At 36.3% G+C, this 21,388-nt stretch overlaps 4 protein-coding genes across 8 annotated transcripts in view; 2 read left to right on the plus strand and 2 right to left on the minus strand.

Moving 5' to 3' along the window:
* Positions 1–21,388, plus strand: part of LOC117188518 (protein Wnt-5-like) — a 91,846-nt gene that overhangs the window by 5,180 nt on the left and 65,278 nt on the right. For 3 of the 5 annotated variants that reach the window (XM_033392521.1, XM_033392518.1, XM_033392520.1), the window contains exons 2-5: positions 7,562–7,976; positions 14,333–15,944; positions 16,901–16,985; positions 21,082–21,262. In XM_033392521.1, coding sequence (XP_033248412.1) covers positions 7,861–7,976; positions 14,333–15,944; positions 16,901–16,985; positions 21,082–21,262 — 1,994 coding nt within the window. In that variant the 5' untranslated portion in view covers positions 7,562–7,860. Of the gene's footprint in view, positions 1–4,430; positions 4,988–7,561; positions 7,977–14,332; positions 15,945–16,900; positions 16,986–21,081; positions 21,263–21,388 lie in introns of those variants that run through there. The other 2 variants (XM_033392519.1, XM_033392522.1) reach the window with 2 other exon arrangements.
* LOC117188521 (probable salivary secreted peptide) lies at positions 8,358–9,832 on the plus strand. The gene is made up of 2 exons (XM_033392525.1): positions 8,358–8,926; positions 9,567–9,832. The coding sequence occupies exons 1-2, from the start codon at positions 8,741–8,743 to the stop codon at positions 9,741–9,743; spliced, it is 363 nt and encodes a 120-aa protein (XP_033248416.1). The 5' UTR covers positions 8,358–8,740; the 3' UTR covers positions 9,744–9,832.
* LOC117188520 lies at positions 9,971–11,451 on the minus strand. Its single transcript, XM_033392524.1, has one exon. The coding sequence runs from the start codon at positions 11,300–11,302 to the stop codon at positions 10,934–10,936; it is 369 nt and encodes a 122-aa protein (XP_033248415.1). The 5' UTR covers positions 11,303–11,451; the 3' UTR covers positions 9,971–10,933.
* On the minus strand, positions 11,562–12,152 carry LOC117188519. Its single transcript, XM_033392523.1, has 2 exons — positions 11,900–12,152; positions 11,562–11,833 (listed from the first exon to the last, which is right to left on the minus strand). The coding sequence occupies exons 1-2, from the start codon at positions 12,095–12,097 to the stop codon at positions 11,660–11,662; spliced, it is 372 nt and encodes a 123-aa protein (XP_033248414.1). The 5' UTR covers positions 12,098–12,152; the 3' UTR covers positions 11,562–11,659.

Here is a 21,388-nt window from a genome sequence, read left to right on the forward strand (position 1 = left end):
TGGACGCAACTGTATCAAAACAGGCTTATTTTTCAACTTTCTTTTTATCAACTATTCCCCATTTTGTTCCCCTTTCCGACAGCATTATGGGTAGACGAGGTTGGCAACTCGATAATTTAGTCACATTAGTGCACATTAGTCTGAAAAGTTGAATGTTAACTATTTATTGTTGGCTTAAATATTAAGAAGTCGCGATTAAATTTTGGGAGCTGAATTAGTATATTATAATATTCTAAATCACAAAAAAAATTCAATCCGATCAGAGCGATATATGTATAGTATAGCTGCCATAGGAACCATTGGCCAAATATCGTATTTTTGAACTTTGACCTCAAGTCGGCACCTCTAAACATTGTCGAATCGGGCTTTTCGCCCATACAAATAAGAGCAAGCTCAATGTACTTACATACATATGTATATACATTTTTATACCCGGTACTTAAGAAGTATTTGGGTATTTTTCCAAATTCTGTTTTTACACGGTATTGGTTCCTAAAAAACCGTGTAAAATAGACATTAATGGTGCTCATCCCATAATTTTTCCGAACAATATGTAGAAGATTGCCCAGTTGAATTCTCTTTGGTGCGGCGCCTTTGTTGCAGAACGAATACTAGAGCAGCAGTTGTATCTGCCCCGGTCGAAATTAACGGAAGTATTTCGGGACTCCCGAAAATACGCAGTACTATCATGAAAAATCTTTATTGCGGATTTTCCATCTATGCAGTCCATTTATTTATTGGCAAAATAAATAATCATAAAAAAAGAAAGCAAATACATTACAGTGCCAACTTCTGGTCTCTGCATTTTGTATTATGTCTGTTGTTTTTTTTTTTTTAGTCTTTAACAACTTACAATTCGAAGTAAAATTTGAAATATGTCTAGGCGCGAAATATTTTTGCCATTCATCGATTTTAAGGGCTGTATTTGAAAACCATCGGCTGAATATCACATAGAAACGTGCGCTTTATGAACATCTCATATGGATGGTGCGATAACTGGAAATTTTCGGAACGGCAAAACCTTACGGACTATCCCAGAAATGGATGGTAGATGGTCGCCTGTTGGAGTAGGCTATTACGAACCATCACAAAAATGGATGCTGGATGGTGCCCAGTGTGATAAGGCTATGAACATCAATTTGAGTGTGTGTTACAGTCAACAATGTCATTGGGACGTCGAACATAAAAAGCAAGGAAAATACTGAATTTTTTAGGTTATATGAAAATTTGTTGGAAACTGAAGAGAGTTGATGGAGAATATTTGTAATGATAATGAAGATTATACCCGTCAGAAATTCAACTGCATTTTGCCAATAACAATAATTGCCCAATAATATCTGAAAAATCGATTTCAAACAGTGAACATGCACATTATTGTGTACATACACAGTATATATAATATACATATATGTATATATAATTTATTAATCAGAGTTTAGCTAAACCGTTAATAAATAGTTAATATTTTCCGCACTTAGAGAGCATCTTTTTCATTAACATAGGCAAGTGATTGTTGCCATAAGTTCCACACTGACAACAACTTATACATAGACAAAAGTAACTTTTATCGTTCGCTCGTAACAAAATGCTCATTGAATAACAGTAATAAAAGAAAAGTGTAAAGAGCGAGTTAAGCAAAAACAGATTTGATCTGACTGTTTTAAGAATGTGTCCGTAGATAAAGTTTTTTTTTTGACACCCTGAAAGGGTCAACCATTATATTGTATACGAGGTCTGGTCAAAAGTTATGAGGCAAAAGCAAAATGGTGCCCACAACCGGCACACTGCCCCTACCCTAATTCTCGTTTTGTCATATATCAGGCAGACGACGTTTTTCACTTACTTTTGCGGATTACGTTGTAAGCCAAAACCTTTCGTTTTCGTTTTAAGGTGCTGCAGTAAAATGACTTTTATTTTCTCAATTGCTTGCACGACGGTAGAAATTACGTGATTTCAGAGTAAATCGGAAACCTTTTGTGAAAGTGAAAAACGAAGCCTGGCCGAATATTGATAATTGAAATGGTAGGACAAACGCTTCCGTCATTCCACGCTCATCGTAATCACATTCAATACATGCTTTGAAGGGACATCATTCGGAGCAACGAAAATGGTTTGCCGGCTTATCTACTAGTATGCGCATTTATTCTTGATTAGCATCAACATACGAGTCTGTCTTGTTTGTCGCCTTTTTCTCAGAGACTATAAGAGCTAGAGCAACCAAATTTAGTACGCAGACGAAGTGTATTTCTAAATTGTTTCAATTCTCCAGCACTCCCACATAGGACAACAATCTGTGGCAACAACGATTTGGATGATATGAAAAAACCGAAAACTCCAGTGTACGGCTCCTGTCGAAGTGAGACCGGATCTAATAAGAATGCATAGTAATCTCTCTGGGAATGCGGGATAGGTTGAGATGAAGATTCAGGTCCCAGCCCCCCCATGACAGGGGATATCTTATCTTCGTTGTCCTGAAATGTAACTTACTTGAGATTGTAGCACCTTATCACTAAAAATAGCCTGTCATTGTTTCACTCCTGTTACACCCGATACTCAAAATGAGCATAGGGGTATATTAGCGGTGAAAGTGGATGTGTGTAAAGCGCAGAAGGAAGCGTTTCCGACCCCATAAAGTATATATATTCTTGATCAGTATCAATAGCCGAGTCGATTGAGCCCTGTCTGTCTGCCCGTCCCTATCAGCGCCTAGTGCTCAGAGACTATAAGAGTTAGAGCAACGAAATTTGATATCCAGACTTCTGTGATATGTCACTGTTACAAGTGTATTTCAAAACTTCGCCCCGCCCACTTCCGCCTCCACAAAGGACGAAAGTCTGTGGCAGCCACAATCCACAAAGATACGAGAAAACCGAAAACGCAGAATCGTAGAGAATGACTATCTTCTGGACTGCAGAGGCTGAAACAGATCGTATAATTATTATAGCTAGAACGATGAAAACAATTTCGTTCTTTCGCTCTGTCTCTTTCTAACACACGTTTCATGGTCTGCTTTGCCTATTACAAAAAGTGAGCGCCTAGATTTCAGAGACTATAAGAGCTAGAGCAACCAATTTTGGTATACACAATCCTGTGATATCGAACCTGCAAAAGTGTACTTTAAAATCTGTGGGGTGGAAAGGGGTGGGGCGAAATTTTAAAGTACACTTTTGCAGGTTCGATATTGATACTGATCAAGAATATATATACTTTATGGGGTCGGAAACGCTTCCTTCTGCGCTTTACACACATCCACTTTCACCGCTTATATACCCCTATGCTCATTTTGAGTATCGGGTGTAACAGGAGTGAAACAATGACAGGCTATTTTTAGTGATAAGGTGCTACAATCTCAAGTAAGTTACATTTCAGGACAACGAAGATAAGATATCCCCTGTCATGGGGGGGCTGGGACCTGAATCTTCATCTCAACCTATCCCGCATTCCCAGAGAGATTACTATGCATTCTTATTAGATCCGGTCTCACTTCGACAGGAGCCGTACACTGGAGTTTTCGGTTTTTTCATATCATCCAAATCGTTGTTGCCACAGATTGTTGTCCTATGTGGGAGTGCTGGAGAATTGAAACAATTTAGAAATACACTTCGTCTGCGTACTAAATTTGGTTGCTCTAGCTCTTATAGTCTCTGAGAAAAAGGCGACAAACAAGACAGACTCGTATGTTGATGCTAATCAAGAATAAATGCGCATACTAGTAGATAAGCCGGCAAACCATTTTCGTTGCTCCGAATGATGTCCCTTCAAAGCATGTATTGAATGTGATTACGATGAGCGTGGAATGACGGAAGCGTTTGTCCTACCATTTCAATTATCAATATTCGGCCAGGCTTCGTTTTTCACTTTCACAAAAGGTTTCCGATTTACTCTGAAACCACGTAATTTCTACCGTCGTGCAAGCAATTGAGAAAATAAAAGTCATTTTACTGCAGCACCTTAAAACGAAAACGAAAGGTTTTGGCTTACAACGTAATCCGCAAAAGTAAGTGAAAAACGTCGTCTGCCTGATATATGACAAAACGAGAATTAGGGTAGGGGCAGTGTGCCGGTTGTGGGCACCATTTTGCTTTTGCCTCATAACTTTTGACCAGACCTCGTATACAATATAATGGTTGACCCTTTCAGGGTGTCAAAAAAAAAACTTTATCTACGGACACATTCTTAAAACAGTCAGATCAAATCTGTTTTTGCTTAACTCGCTCTTTACACTTTTCTTTTATTACTGTTATTCAATGAGCATTTTGTTACGAGCGAACGATAAAAGTTACTTTTGTCTATGTATAAGTTGTTGTCAGTGTGGAACTTATGGCAACAATCACTTGCCTATGTTAATGAAAAAGATGCTCTCTAAGTGCGGAAAATATTAACTATTTATTAACGGTTTAGCTAAACTCTGATTAATAAATTATATATACATATATGTATATTATATATACTGTGTATGTACACAATAATGTGCATGTTCACTGTTTGAAATCGATTTTTCAGATATTATTGGGCAATTATTGTTATTGGCAAAATGCAGTTGAATTTCTGACGGGTATAATCTTCATTATCATTACAAATATTCTCCATCAACTCTCTTCAGTTTCCAACAAATTTTCATATAACCTAAAAAATTCAGTATTTTCCTTGCTTTTTATGTTCGACGTCCCAATGACATTGTTGACTGTAACACACACTCAAATTGATGTTCATAGCCTTATCACACTGGGCACCATCCAGCATCCATTTTTGTGATGGTTTGTAATAGCCTACTCCAACAGGCGACCATCTACCATCCATTTCTGGGATAGTCCGTAAGGTTTTGCCGTTCCGAAAATTTCCAGTTATCGCACCATCCATATGAGATGTTCATAAAGCGCACGTTTCTATGTGATATTCAGCCGATGGTTTTCAAATACAGCCCTTAAAATCGATGAATGGCAAAAATATTTCGCGCCTAGACATATTTCAAATTTTACTTCGAATTGTAAGTTGTTAAAGACTAAAAAAAAAAAACAACAGACATAATACAAAATGCAGAGACCAGAAATTGGCACTGTAATGTATTTGCTTTCTTTTTTTATGATTATTTATTTTGCCAATAAATAAATGGACTGCATAGATGGAAAATCCGCAATAAAGATTTTTCATGATAGTACTGCGTATTTTCGGGAGTCCCGAAATACTTCCGTTAATTTCGACCGGGGCAGATACAACTGCTGCTCTAGTATTCGTTCTGCAACAAAGGCGCCGCACCAAAGAGAATTCAACTGGGCAATCTTCTACATATTGTTCGGAAAAATTATGGGATGAGCACCATTAATGTCTATTTTACACGGTTTTTTAGGAACCAATACCGTGTAAAAACAGAATTTGGAAAAATACCCAAATACTTCTTAAGTACCGAGTATAAAAATGTATATACATATGTATGTAAGTACATTGAGCTTGCTCTTATTTGTATGGGCGAAAAGCCCGATTCGACAATGTTTAGAGGTGCCGACTTGAGGTCAAAGTTCAAAAATACGATATTTGGCCAATGGTTCCTATGGCAGCTATACTATACATATATCGCTCTGATCGGATTGAATTTTTTTTGTGATTTAGAATATTATAATATACTAATTCAGCTCCCAAAATTTAATCGCGACTTCTTAATATTTAAGCCAACAATAAATAGTTAACATTCAACTTTTCAGACTAATGTGCACTAATGTGACTAAATTATTGAGTTGCCAACCTCGTCTACCCATAATGCTGTCGGAAAGGGGAACAAAATGGGGAATAGTTGATAAAAAGAAAGTTGAAAAATAAGCCTGTTTTGATACAGTTGCGTCCAATTCTGAACGACTTAACGGCGCTACATTCCGCCTAGAGAAACTATTAGACCAAAAACTCTTATACCTTCCGTGCCGACATCACATAAATGAAATATATTTACGGGCAGCATTTTAGTCATGTGCCGAAGCTACATCAGGTACAAAAGTTCCACTCTTTGCCAGATTTAAAGATCACTGGAGCACCATTGAACAAACCAAGTATAGGTTTGGTCTGAGTTACCAGTAGGTTGCAACAAATGTACCATCCACGCTGGATGCATAAGGCGATTTATACCTTAACAATGTATATTTTTCAAGAGGAGTTTAAGTTGACAACTCGAGAAGAAAAATATTTGCGCGACGTTTCTATTCATACCCGATAGTCAAAATGAGTAGAGGGGTATATTAGATTTGTGGTAAAAGTGGATGTGTGTAACGTCCAGAAGGAATCGTTTCCGACCCCATAAAGTATATATATTCTTGATCAGCATCAATAGCCGAGTCGATTGAGCCCTGTCTGTCTGTCCGTCTGTCCGTCCGTCCGTCTGTCCGTTCCCTTCAGCGCCTAGTGCTCAAAGACTATAAGAGCTAGAGCAACGATGTTTTGGATCCAGACTTCTGTGATATGTCACTGCTACAAAAATATTTCAAAACTTCGCCCCGCCCACTTCCGCCCCCACAAAGGACGAAAATCTGTGGCATCCACAATTTTAAAGATATGAGAAAACCAAAAATTGTAGAATTGTAGAGAATGACCATATCTTTAAGACTGCGGAATCTGAATTGGATCGTATTATTATTATAGCCAGCATCAAGAAAAAAATTTCATTTTTTCTCGCCCTGTCTCTCTCTAACACACACGTAGCATAGGCGGCTTTGCTTAGAGTAAAACATTAGCGCCTAGATCTCAGAGACTACAAAAGCTAGAGCAACCAAATTTGGTATCCACACTCAAAATATATCGGACCGAGACGAGTTTGTTTCAAAATTTCGCCACACCCCCTTCCGCCCCCGCAAAGGACGAAAATCTGGGGATATTCAAAAATCTCAGAGACTATTAAGGCTAGAGTAACCAAATTTGGTATCCGCACTCCTGTTAGATCTTACTATAAAACGTGTATCTCAAAGTTTCGCCCCACCCCCTTCCGCCCACACAAAGGACGAAAATCTGTTGCATCCACAATATTGCACATTCGAGAAAACTAAAAACGCAGAATCATAGATAATGACCATATCTATCAGATTGCTGAATCTGGATCAGATCAGATCATTTTTATAGCCAATAGGAACAAATCAATTTGCACTGGCTTCGCAGCGCCCGACGTGACGCTCAGACTGATTTTCTGTCTCTCTCGCACGCACTCTTTGTCGTGTCGTTTAATATTAGCGGCGTCTGCCGGAGGAGAGCCATACTGACTTAGTATCGGGTATAACCGTAGAGTTGCGGTGTCCGCAGCAACTCACAACGTTCCCCCTCGTTTATTATTAGTCTTAAAGCCCTTTCTGAGCTTCGGAGCCGTTTAGCTTTTATACCGATACCAACGTGGCATCGCACGTTGTGTGAGGTTGTGTCAAGTAAATCGGTGACAGACATCCCTCTTATTATAACGTATTTCTGAGATTGTAAGAAAAATAATACTAATAGAAATTACTTATTTTTAATCGAGTTAGGAAACATATTTACAACTATTAATTAATTAAATTACTTTCTAACACTATTAATCGTATCATATGTATTGCAGTTCAAAATGGCACTCATCAAATGCACGTAGCCCACAAACAAATGAAATGGATTTCAAATGTATATTTTGGATAGATAACATGTAAAAAAATCAAGGAGGAATAATTTAACGCAAAATTAACAAACTGGGGCTCCTTCGTTCAAGTTGAGCTTTACAATAACTTTAATCAAAAGATACAAAGATATAAGTTGGATTATTATGTGGTACCAATACCAACTTATCACATCAAACATTTAATTCTACAATAAGAAATTAAAAGTTTAATCGTCAAGCACAAAACAATTTACCCCTATTTAAAAATGAATGTTTTTAAAAGGAAGCATTGCCCATTGTGGATTGTATATTTAATTTGTGTTTTTCTGATGGCGTCACGGACTAATGCCGCGGCTGGATCGCAAGGTGTGCCAACATGGATGTAAGTACTTTTGCTTTTATATATTTTATTAGTTATCTAAATACTCTCCAACCCTATCGTATAATTCTTTAAAATCCTGCGCTTTAAAAGGTATCAATTAGTAGAGTTTTTGACACAAAAATCGTTGATTAGATCAAACATAATATACGTACATACTATTTTCTAAATGTATTTTTACGTCAAGTCATATTTATAATTGTTATTTTAAGTTGTACCTTTATGCAGTTTATAGTCGAATTTGTATTAAAGAAATTAAAATGAATGTAAATTAAAACCATATCTGGGATGTTTTTAAAATTTGGAAACATTTTTAATAAACTTAAATATAATATAATACATTGTTGATTAACGTAGTTGATAAGCTCTACAATGTGACAAAGAGAAAGTGATGCTCAACGAAATGCCTCTCATATTTAAATGGAGACTCACATGGAATGCTGTTACTCAAAACAAGCTGCCACACAACGATTTAGTTTCTAATCTGAACTTTACTTAAGCGGTACCGGCAGCCCCGTAGCATATAATAAATTGAAAGAGCTCGTGTTAAACATGTTCTAATTTAAAAGCGCTTCAATACCGCTCATATAGTAGACACTACACAAAACTGATAAGAGTTTATATACATGCACATGCGCCGATAACACAAAAAAAATAATAACAACTAGAAGCATCTTACTACAAATCAACACTACGTTCAATCAGCTCTATAAATAGTGCTTGTTCACTTATCAAGGAGTTTTTGTTCATAGATTATAGACGCTAAAATGGCAACGAACTACAAGAGTCTAATACGTTTGCTAGTAGTCACAAGCTGTGTGGCAACAGCCTATGCAGTATCCAGTACATGGGGAAATATTTCAAACTCAGCTCAACTTTTACATGCTGAAAACGTGGCAAACGCATCGTCCCCGGGACGATATGTTAACCATGAGATTAAATATCCGAAAAACGTAAGCATCATCGTGACATATACATATATATGTATACATAAATACATATGAATGTATATATGTATGTATATATATGTACTAATATATGTTCTGTCCGATTTCCTGTTTTTGTGTGTGTTGTCAACTTCCAGCACTGGCGGAAACATACTGGAAAATAGCTTACACATATTAGTGTCTTAAAAAGTATATAATTCCAACATTTTCTGAGCAAAAAATTGCAAAAATATTTTAGTAATTCAGATAAAAAATCACATGAGTCAGAAAATACAAATACAGATTCGTAAAACAGCGATCAATAGGTCCCGTTTTATATTTCGAAGCAGCAAAACGTTTTCTTGATTACGAGTCTTAGGTTTTGATGTAAAATGTTCGCATGCTCGCCAGTGCATCAGAAACTTAAATCTTTCATTTATATCTTTATCCAGTGTTTCCGAGGTAGACATTTTTTCCTCGAAGCCCCCACATGACCCACATTAAAATCTACATATAAGCAGAGAATTACAATAAATAAACTTATATGAGAAAGCTAGTTAACATACAAATTCAAGCACGAACTATAATAGGCCTTGTGTAAAAATGTATACAACTTTTTCGCGCTTCCTTCCCACAAAATATATATCTCGGTTTCCACACACTACAGGGCATTGGTAACGGGAGAATCATTACGGGAATACGGGCGTTCGACCAGGTGACGAATAACACGGGTGGCCATGCTACAATTTACTCTGGAGGTCCCGGTTTCAACTTTGTACACATCAAGCTTCAATCTCAGTACAACTATGGCCTTATATTTCGAGTTGAAATTTACGGAAAATAAAACTAGTATCCAAATTGATTATAGCCCATAAGTAAATAAATAACAAAATGCGTAAAATAAAATAGTAAGGAATCTTGAAAAAAAAAAAATCTTTTGTTTCTTTTATCATGAACCATTAAAATAAGGATTCTTTTTGCGCAAGAATCACAGTACAATACAACTACACTGAGTCATTTTACATATAGTCATTTCATAATTTTCCTTTCTTTATTGACTGTAATGTAATATGTACATACTATATAAGAACATTTCTGCCAATTGTCATATAATTTAATTATATATAATATTTTTTTTCTTGATTATTTTTATAATTATGTTTATAATATAAGAGAGATAATATTTCTTATACTTTTACATTTAATAGACAGCAAAAATATCACTCAATAAATAAATATTAAATATTCCCAGTTTGGCGTTTTGGAAACTTAAGCTAAAAGACCACTTCTATTTTTGGTAGCGTAGAGTCAGGTCATATTTAGGCTTTTATCTTAGAATCCGTACTTTTGATTGTTGTTTTGCTGAATACTTAATTAATTACTTACATAATTACTATGCAAATAGGAATACATCTTTTTAAAATTTGACTTTTTTATTATTAATTTGTTACATTTGTCGTACGAACGTAACGTTACTCCTGAAGGGAAATCCTAATATATGAAAGTGAATTTTTTAGCGTTTGTGAAAATGTTCTTCAGAAACAACTTTTTTTGTCAAGTATTTCTCAATTCGAAGTCTTAAAGATATATAATGATATAGTGAATAAAATGATCCGATTTTGTAATATTTTTTGCTGAATGGTTTGGTCATTGGTAAGTAACAATATAACAATATTGATCTACGTAAAATCGTTGCAAAATTGCGCAACATAGTTCTTCCAAGTGCAACCAATCGAGTATACGAGTATATGTACATAATAATACTTCTGTACATATGTACATGCATGTAGGTAGAAATTAAAATGTTAAAGTTGTTACAGTTTATTGCTGGCAAAGTATTCCACCTAACATTTATATGTCCTTCTTAAATGTATTCTTAATAATATCAGCATTTTTTTTTATGTTTTTTATTTTTTATTAGAACAATAAACTAACTAAGCCTTGTCTAATCTACTCAATACACTTAAAATGTGTAAGATCATCGCGGAAAAATAACTATTAGTGAGATATTTTACCATAGAGTTTATAATTCGATCATGCTCCATATATTTCCACTTGAGATTTAATTCCGGATCCTCTTAAAGAAGTAAATTTGATTGTCACTGTCGTGTCACCTACACCGCCAGAAGTGATCTCCGCAGTTGCACCGCGCATGCGTTTTAGATCCGTAATGTGTATATAACTTATAGTTTTGGCGGTGCCCGCCTGGGTCAGCGTATATGTTTTAGTTGTGGTTTGCAGCAGCATCTTTGTTTTAGTTATGACCTCGCGTGCAATCAGGGTATCAGTTGTTAATTTAGTACCCCACGTATAATCGTTACCTTCGCTACTACTGCCGCCTAGACCGTTGATCAAACAGACATAGGAGCCTAGTAGCAACAAGAACACACTGCTGAAGTACATTTTAACAGAAGTGAGTTCCGGTAGTGTTTTGAAGATGGAAGAATGAATACTGATGCGAATGACAAGACAGCCTTTCGTTTTTATAGGGCCGGCGTGATTAAAAAATTGTTATTCGATGATGACCTACTTCGATAATAAAATTGTGTCTCCAACACCTGCAGCATATCTCAAAAGTCCATAAATTCTAGCTTTCCACACTATGTGGAAACTCTTGTAACGGCTCTTTGCTGTTATCGGTGTAACATAAAAAAACAAAACATTTTATTGCTGCGTATCTCATTTATTATGGAGAAAGTAAAGTGGAATACTATACATCATAATAGTTGGTGTGGTGTTAAATTTTAAATTTGTTATACTTTATCGGCCCCATATTTCAACAACATCGTTAATGCCATAGCCACGCACTGATTTAAATAAAATTGTAGTACCCTTCGAACCAGGGCCACCGCTTATAAGCTCGGCAGTGGCTCCATTATTTTTCTTTTTGTCAGTGATTTGAATGGCAGTAATAGTTAACGCGTCTAGGTTGTCCTGCAATTAAACAAAAACACTTGATTGTTTAGAGATATTGCCTAACTTAATAGGTATTTAACCTACCGACTGTTTAAAAACATATTTCTTAGTTTGTACCAGACCAACAAAAAATGCTTTCTTGACTGTATCCTTGGCTAGCTTGTAGTCATTGGCCCCAATTTCGCCCCAGAGGTAGTTGTTAGTGGCACACACCGGTTCCTGGAAAGCGACGAATAAGACGAATGCTACTGTCACTACAAAAGCTACGGAACTTTGCCTCATTTTGAGAATTTCGCTGTATCTGCAAAACTTTTCAAACTGCAACGCAACAAATCTTACACGTACCTTTTATTTATAGCGCTATACTCTATACTCTGAACTAGTTTGATAGTACAATCATATACTCGACTTGCGAATGCGATCTCCGATATTCAGACTGGAGTATATCCACTAATCTGATTTCTTTATAATTTTGGGATTGCAACAGAAAAACTGTCTATAGGAATTACAGTTATTTTTCTGACAAAAAAAAAATTAACAGGGATCTCTTAAATTTCTTAATTGCCTTTTCAATTTCAATTAGGGATTTTAAATATCAAACAAAACGGTCAAAACAAAACCGATTCATTCTGCCCTTTTCACACACACGTAACATAAGCCACAATACGAGTTACGGGGTATAAATATAATGCTACATTTTACCTAAATTGTATTATTCAGGGTTCAAATTAATTAAGAAACTTTATCTTATCGAAAATAGAGACAAAAATATTAATTGCTACAGCAAAACATGGCAAGCTTTAATAGAAAAATGAAAAGTAAAAAAAAACAATGTTCGCTGCTTAGAATTTTGTATACCCTTGAAGTCTGATGACCATTTAACGTTATTTTATCTACTAAAATAAATTCAAGTTATTCTTAATGTTCATTAAAATAAACTCACCACTTTCAAAACCCTTTTTGATACATTTCTAGACTACCAAATTAAAGAAGTCATACTTCTTTCAAAAGCCTGAAATTAAGTATTCCACCTCATTGTCTTTAACGACCGTAATACCCGTAAAAGCTGCTGTTCATTGAAATATATATGTAATATATGTAATTATTAAATATTTTGATGAAAACAATTTTTGGACATGGCACCATCTACTTTTCCTTTTGGAGCGTAAAAGTAATCATTGCTTTATCCAGAAGAAGAGACCTAAGAGCTAGACGAAAAAATAAAGGCAGAAGTAAGAAGTCGAAATCTTGTGAGGGTATATCAAATGAATATATCAAACTGCAAATCCATCTACCAAAGCCGAGTTTGGGAAGTGGTTTAAAAAGTATTGACTCAAATACCAATCAAGAGTCGGCAGGACCTTATGCTAGGCCGTTGCAGTGAAAAAAATGTATTGAAAAGTAAGAAAGCGTATAAAATGTAAGTAGCTTAGATTATCTTAGAAGATTGGGTTCATGCGTCACACACATAATTATAATTAATAATTATACTAATAATTATATGAAATGCATCTCGTAAAATAATAATAAAAAAAAAATGTTTTGGATTTACGAAAAATTAATTTCTGTGTATGAAAACGATGATCCTTAGATCATCCCTCTGTGAACCGGATTATCTTAGCCAGATGAGTTGCTATGATGTTAACCATGTTACTGCCAGTTACTTTAAGCATTGTGTTGACTTCGATATGTAAAGGAAGAATCCTGTTCCTGGGACCCTGCTAGTCAAGTTTCCATTAATTGACCATTTCGCCTCTATCAGGGCCTATAGGGCTCCGTTTTTACGTCGTGTTTACAGTGTGCTAGATGAAAAGAAATATGTTTCTAAAAACACGACAATATTTTTTTCAATTGTAGCTGCTTTTCCGAAATTCTTGAATTTAATGGAGCTCGGATAGCTTAAATGTTAATGAGAGAGTTTTCCGAAACAGTATATTTAAATAAATATATATACCTATATACTTACATATACTTTAAACCAACATAGGAAACGTTGGAAAAAGTAATATCCTTAAATTTTCACAAAAAGGGAATTCCTCTAAATGTTTGCTATCTGCAATTGCTCTGACCAGTAAATTTTCTTCCATGTACATACATATGTATACACAAAAAAAAAAAAAACGAAAGAGAAACAAATATGTACATACATATTCTCTTTACGCTCTTTCTTGTTTTCGCATGGTTTCTTGCTGTTTTTGAGCTATGTGGGTTTTTATCTATTTGTGTAAGAAAATGTACAATTTTTTATTTTTAAACAGTGTTATTTCAAAACCGTGTAAAAAAAGACCGTGCAAAAACAGGTTTAGGTGTACCGGCAAACTAACTTTCAACAAGGGGTTAAAGATTCCGTTGGGGATTCGAGTAATTGGGTTGACTTATCGGAGTGCTGCGCGCTGTGCATTGATGACCGAATCGGACAATCTTATTTATATATACAATTGTATATTTTTGTAAACATATTAGATCTAAATGGTTGTTTTTTTTATCCAATAAATAACGCGTTGTTTTTCTTTGTAGGTGTCTTGGACTAAGATCGCCATTTATTGAATTTGGAAGTCAAGAGGAACAGCTGGCGAATACAAGTATTCCTCTTAATATCACAAAAGATGAACAAGCATATATGCATCAAGAGGGTCTGCGTAAACTTGGTACTTTTATAAAACCTGTAGATTTGCGAGACTCTCAGACTGGTTTTGTAAAAGCAGATCTCACTAAAAGACTGACAAATGATCCGCCAAGATCTCGCCGGATTCATCCGATACAGGAAGAAATGGATCAGAAACAAATTGTACTTCTTGATGATGATACTGATGAAAATGGTCTCCCCGCTAGCTTAACTGATGAGGATCGCAAGTTTATAGTGCCAATGGCACTAAAGAATGCATCACCTGATCCTGGGTGGCTTGATTCTGCCTCTTCCCATCCACCAGTTGTAAAATCGACATTCGTAGCCGCTTCCAATACACAACGTCGAGCCACGCAAATAGCACATAGCAGTACATCGACGAAACTAGAAGTGGACCCTACTTCCAATATAGACGATTTGAAGAAGCACATACTATTCTTGCACAATATGACTAAAACCAATACAAACTTTGAGTCAAAGTTTGTTAAATTCCCAAGCTTGCAAAAAGACAAAGCTAAGCAGTCTGCTGGTTCACCAACGAACGTGAAACGTCCGCCTAGACCGGTTTTCCAATATGCAGCGCCGATAGCGCCGCCCACACGCAAAGTTCCGCACGGCGCACATACTCCAGGTCAACAGCCGTTTGGCGGTTACTACCATAACGATGAAGATATAAATACTTTGTCGTCTTTTCTTAAACCAGTTGCGGATACCAATGATTCTGCTCAAAGCGATGGGAACAGAAAGTTGGATAATATTCCCATAGTGCCTCAAGTACACTTGTTGAATGAGGATGAGTCAACGACCCGGTCAACCACTGAAGAGACAGTGCCCACCATAGTAAGTCCAGGAAATTTGGAACCGGCACGCACAACGAAGCGCCCGGCTTGTCTTCGTAATCCAGAATCACCAAAATGTATACGTCAGCGGCGACGAGAAGAGCAACAGCGCCAACGGGAACGAGATGAGTGGTTTCGAGGTCAATCAGAATACATACAACCTCGGTTTCAGCCTATCATACAAACGATCAATAATACTAGGCGTTTCGCTGTCTCTATTGAGATACCAGATTCCTTTAAAGCACATTCCGCCTTGACTTCACCATCCGACGAAGCAGAGGATGAAAGGCTGAATCGTATGAAGCGCTCGCAACCAAGCGGTCAGAAAGCCATGAAAGAAATCACTGAAGGCTCAGCTGAAAAGAAATTTGATAAACTGGCTCGTGAAACTGATTATTTCGACCGAGATATTGTGATGACATCGGCAGATGTCGCAAGTGGAAGCGATTTCCTGATCGCTAAGATGACTCAAAACGGCTTGGTATCACCTAAAGAACAGTACAATGATACAACTTCAAGACTAAATGCCTACTCAGAAAAAATAGACCTAAATCCTAATAGCTGTTATAAAATCAATGGCTTAAGCTACGGCCAGAAAAAACAATGTGTAAAGCATACTAGTGTTATGCCAGCGATTAGTCGTGGTGCCCGTGCAGCTATTCAAGTAAGTATGTAACAAAAGTGGTTACATACTAATGTATGTAACTATTATTGCTGCATATTAAAGTATGCAGTACATGTGCATATATTGAACATAATATGGGCTAAGATACAAAACCTAAATATACACCCAGAGACAAAAAAAAAAACAATATATATAAACTTTGAAAAAAGGGAGTCTAAATTTAATTTAAATAAATTAAACGACTTTATACAACCATCACTCAATTTTACCAGTAATTTTCGAGCGAACAAGAAAAAAGTCCAATTTAATTCAAAGTTTTTTGTTTTTTTAATAGTAATTAATTAATCTTTTTCGGTATCAATCTTGACCATGGGAAAAAACTTTATATTGTAAAAACGAGCTTCAGGATTGGCTTGAAAATTATGTTGAGATAGTATCAGAGGTGCCGCAATGTTTTGCAAATTATATTTCGGCTCTAACTATTTAAGGTCGCTCAGAGGAGGTAGTTTAAGTGGCAAGGTAAAACATGTCAAAATTTAAAACACGTTGGGGTGATTCTGAATGGTTACGCCCTATATTCTCGGATATGTATGTATTTTTTAAATTAACTGCTGGTTTTTATATTTTTGCCCGCATATTTATAATAGAAGTCAAGGAAAAAATTCAATGGAGATTTCATGCTCATTTTAATTCCCCATTTGCCAGACTATCAGCCAATTATCATTTTAGTTCAATCGTAAACCAAACCAGAAAATAAAAAAAATTACTTCGGACTTGTTCTTCGACAAATTTTTCATATCACTATAAGATTTTAATACAAACTTTGCGAGTTCTGTAAAAACATACGGGTGTATAAACACACACACACACGCACGATATATTTGAAATATAACAACAAATCTGATCTTAAATATATTTATTACCGATATTTGTATTTAAATTTTAAGAAGTTTTCATCTCCTATTTTAAACCGTTTCTTTGTTTTTATTTATCAGGAGTGCCAATTTCAATTTAAAAGTCGTCGCTGGAACTGCAGTACAACTAACGATGAAACCGTTTTTGGTCCCATGACAAGTTTAGGTGAGTATTTTAAATAAAATTTAATTCCTTTAAAGTCAAAACGGTACTTACTATATTCTTAGCTATGTTCCAGAATTAGTAGTCAGATCAACACAAAAAAATTTCGATCAACATTAATAAAACCTTCAAATAAACATTGAATGAATTTTGATTGAAGAGTGGAGGCATCCAACAATCGTTTGAATAAGAAATGGTTGCATAGAGTTTTTAACTAGTCCAATGCAAATTTCGGTTCGAATTTAGTTCTTGTTTCTGAAAAATTGAGTCTTACCCGCAAAGAGCGCCATTTAAAAGTCGATTTAACTCTTGGAAGAATATTTTATTTAGAATATTTATAGTAGTTAGTTATAGTTAGTAAAGGATAGTATAGTATAATATATATAGCCGTCCGGTCCATCCATCCTTCAACCTCTTCAAATGTTTTGCACTCCGATTAATGCGTTTAACAGTTGCCAAACTTGCATTTACACTGCATTCTTCACTAATTTTGGCTGCTGAACGCTTGGAATTTGAAGCCGGTCTCATGATAAGTCTGTCTGTCTGCTGGTGTTGTCGCGTGCTGTGACGAATAAAATTGCCATTTACATTTTGGCTTCGTCCGATTCTTTTAGCGATTTCAAGCTGATTTAGGCCTGAATTTATATAACCTTTTATTTGACATTTTTCAAAGTGATTTAAATGCTTTCCGCCACCCATTTTTGAAAAAAATCGACGTAAATAACTTTGACTGCAACTTGCAAACAAAAAATGACGTCGTTTAATAAGCGATAAGGACGTCAAAATGCAATAGTGCACTTGAACCTATTCAGATGAGCTAGAATAACATTCGCAGTTTGTTGGGCAAATTGCGTCAAATTCATTCAAATAGTGCGTCTTTTGATTTCGACGCCATAGCTTTTACCGAAACCTGGCTTAACTCTTCTGTCAATGATCATGAAATTTTCATTGATAGTTACACTATTTATAGAATGGACCGTCCATCTTTTGCAGGTGGGGTTCTGATTGCAGTCAAATCCGTTTTCTCATCTGAGTTTTTCCCATTCAATAACATTCATGGAATTGAATTTGTTGCAGTCAAAGCTCGTGTTGTCTCGGCATTTTTCTATTTAACCTGCTCTTACATTCCTCCCAGGTCTGATGCTGAGCTTTACTTACACCACCTCTCAGCAATTAATACTGTCGTATCTGCATTAGGTTACAATGATCATATTATTGTCATGGGGGACTTTAACCTCCCATTTCTTCCTTGGCTGCCTTGCGATGACGCTAATCTGTTGTTTCCCAATTGCCACGATGACTTTATCAATGGGCTAACGGATATTTCCCTTGTCCAAATTAATGCCGTTAAAAACATTAGGGGCAGACTTCTTGATCTCATGTTTGTTAACGATGCTTCTCTTGCTACGGTATCCAGAGCAAGCCAATATCATTCCCTGAAGATCCTTACCATCCAACTTTGTCGATATCCCTGGAGTGTACCCGATCTGGTGGTGCTGACAATTCCATAGCTCCTTGTCACATAAAGTGTTTTCGCAAAACAAACTTTATCGATTTAGATCTACATCTATCGCGTGTTGATTGGTCGTTTCTTTATTCATTACCGAACATAGATGCAACTGTAAGCTCGTTTTATAGCTCTATGTACTCCGCCCTTAATACATTTGTTCCAGATATCACTGTACCCGTATCGTCCAAACCTCCCTGGCTCTCCAAGTATTTGTCATACTTAAAAAACAATAAATCCCGGCTCTATAAAAAGCACCAGAAGTCGGGCTCCACGTCGGCCTTAGCTCTATACTCCTCCGCTCGCTCTCTGTTTCTTGCCGTTAATAGTCAGTGTTATAATCATTACCTTTCACAATGTAGTAGAAACTTTCGTAGTGATCCTGAGAAATTCTATTCGTTCTCTAACTCTAAGCGTAAGTCCAACGCTTTTCCTCCGTCCCTTCATTACCAGAACATAAAAGAAGCTTCTGCTGTTGGTATTGCAAAAATATTGGAAACTATCGTGGTATCGCAAAGCTTTCCGCCATCCCGAAGCTTCTTGAGTTCCTGGTCACCCGGCAACTGCAACATCTTTGTTGCAGCTTGATATCTCCGTCGCAACACGGTTTTTTCAGACATCGTTCAACATCGACTAACCTTCTTGAGTTTTCTAACATAATTCACCGTGGTTTTCAAAGTGGGTTGCAGACGGATGCGGTTTTTACGGACTTCAGCAAGGCATTCGATTCTGTGAACCATTCTCTGCTTATTCACAAGCTCTCTTTATTAGGGTTCCCAACGAATCTTCTAGATTGGATTTTGTCCTATCTCTCTAACCGTACTCAACGTATTTTGTTTTCTAATGTGTTGTGAAATATGGTTAATGTTACTTCAGGAGTGCCACAGGGAAGTCATCTGGGACCGCTTCTGATTATTTTTTTTTCTGAACCTTTATAAATGCAATCTTATGACAGATTACCGTCGTGCTCCACATTTTGTCTCATATGTTCTAGGAAATCATGTCCTGGAGCGAATTTTGAGTTCTAATGACCTCGGAGTCCTACTTGATCATAAGATGTGTTTTAACAGCCATATAGCTGCAACAGTAAATAAACCTGAGTTCGTGCACAAGTTCCTTCTCGGGATTGTTGACTCCAAAACTCTCTTGGGTCAGATTGACTTCGCCGTTCCACTCCGCTTACCCATATGTAGGTCTAATTATGCCCAACATGAACCTTTTAGGGTTATATTCCATAACTATAACTCCCTCTGTCATACCTTATCCTCTGAACTATCCATTAAGCTAATAGAATGTAATATTTACAATCCCCTAAATTTAACAAACTTTTAACTTCTCTTCTTTCCTCCTTTTGTAACTACATAAGTACCATTATTAGCAGATAATTGTTAATTAAATAAATAAATAAAAATGTAGAGTTGCAGTCGCAGCAGCAACTCACAACGTTCCCCATCGTTTTATTTTAATTTCAATCTCTTCAAATGCTTGGCTCTCCTAATAAGTTTAAAAAATTTCCAAACTTAGAATTTCACCGATTTATCTAAGGATAAGTCGCTTGTCTGCTGGTGTTGTTGGCTGCTGTGACCTTCCTTTGCTTCATATACATACCTTCCTTTCTATACATACCCAATCAATCTAATAAATTCCTATATGTAATTGCAATTAAAATAATATTAAGAATATTAATATTTCAAATCACCAACTTCCCTATTGATATCGTCTGATTATTCTGCATTTTTACGCTGATTAAGTATAGAACCCATGTAGTCCCTTTATTAGCCCTTTTTCAATTGCTTCTCGGGACGCATTTCACAAAAAACCGCGGTAAATACCTTGAATTCAAATGGGAAAAAACATTGACATCGGTAACTCATCATGTGTAGACCACAACCTATAATCAGCTGTTGCTAAATTGAATACTTAATTTTATAAACGCGGGACGTTAAATAAATTCTCTCATTAGTGGATCGTTTTAGCTCTTAACACAGCTCTATACATACCCAATCAATCTAATAAATTCCTATATGTAATTGCAATTAAAATAATATTAAGAATATTAAATGTGATAAATACTATCTGTTGAGCTACAGAGCTTTTCCAGCACCGTATGTGCGCGATCTATATATTAAAATTCGTCGATTTTTCGGCTTAATATTGTGGTTTGTTGTGGGTATATGACGTATATGGGTATAATGGTATATAATTAGCATGCTTCAAGACGGGATCAAATTGAAGACGTGGGGATCGGTTCAAGACGGTGTCGGATTGAAGAACTATTCGCAATAGACGTGCAAAAAGACGTCCAAACGTCCCCTAATGTAAGCGAGAGCGCTGAGAGATCGATATAGAACGCGAAAGAAAGACGTGGCTATAATCTATGGATCATTGTTAATAACATACTACGTAACCCAACACTATCCTATTTTGAAAGTTGGACAAAACTGCAGACAATATTTAGAATTTTGTTAATATCGGTTGAGAAGTTTGGGAATTTATGAGGAGCATCACATGTAATATGTATAAGATAATATACGCTTCAAAAACGCACTAGCACTAATATACCACTAACTGAAATCTTTGTATCTAATGCAGCGGCACCAGAAATGGCATTTATTCATGCTCTTGCAGCAGCAACGGTGACCAGCTTCATTGCCCGTGCGTGTCGAGATGGCCAGTTAGCGTCGTGTGGCTGCTCGCGTGGGAATCGGCCTAAACAGCTTCACGACGATTGGACGTGGGGGGGTTGTGGTGACAACCTGGAATACGCTTATAAGTAAGTAGTAACTTCGTTGGATCTCTTATTTTTATTCCGATTAAGTCTCTTAAACTATATTCAGTGACATATTCACTGAGCTTAGTTACAATTTTGTAGATACAAGCTTGTTTGTACCAGATGTTC

The sequence above is a fragment of the Drosophila miranda genome, chromosome 3, assembly GCF_003369915.1.
Source record: "Drosophila miranda strain MSH22 chromosome 3, D.miranda_PacBio2.1, whole genome shotgun sequence".
In the NCBI taxonomy this organism is placed as follows: domain Eukaryota; kingdom Metazoa; phylum Arthropoda; class Insecta; order Diptera; family Drosophilidae; genus Drosophila; species Drosophila miranda.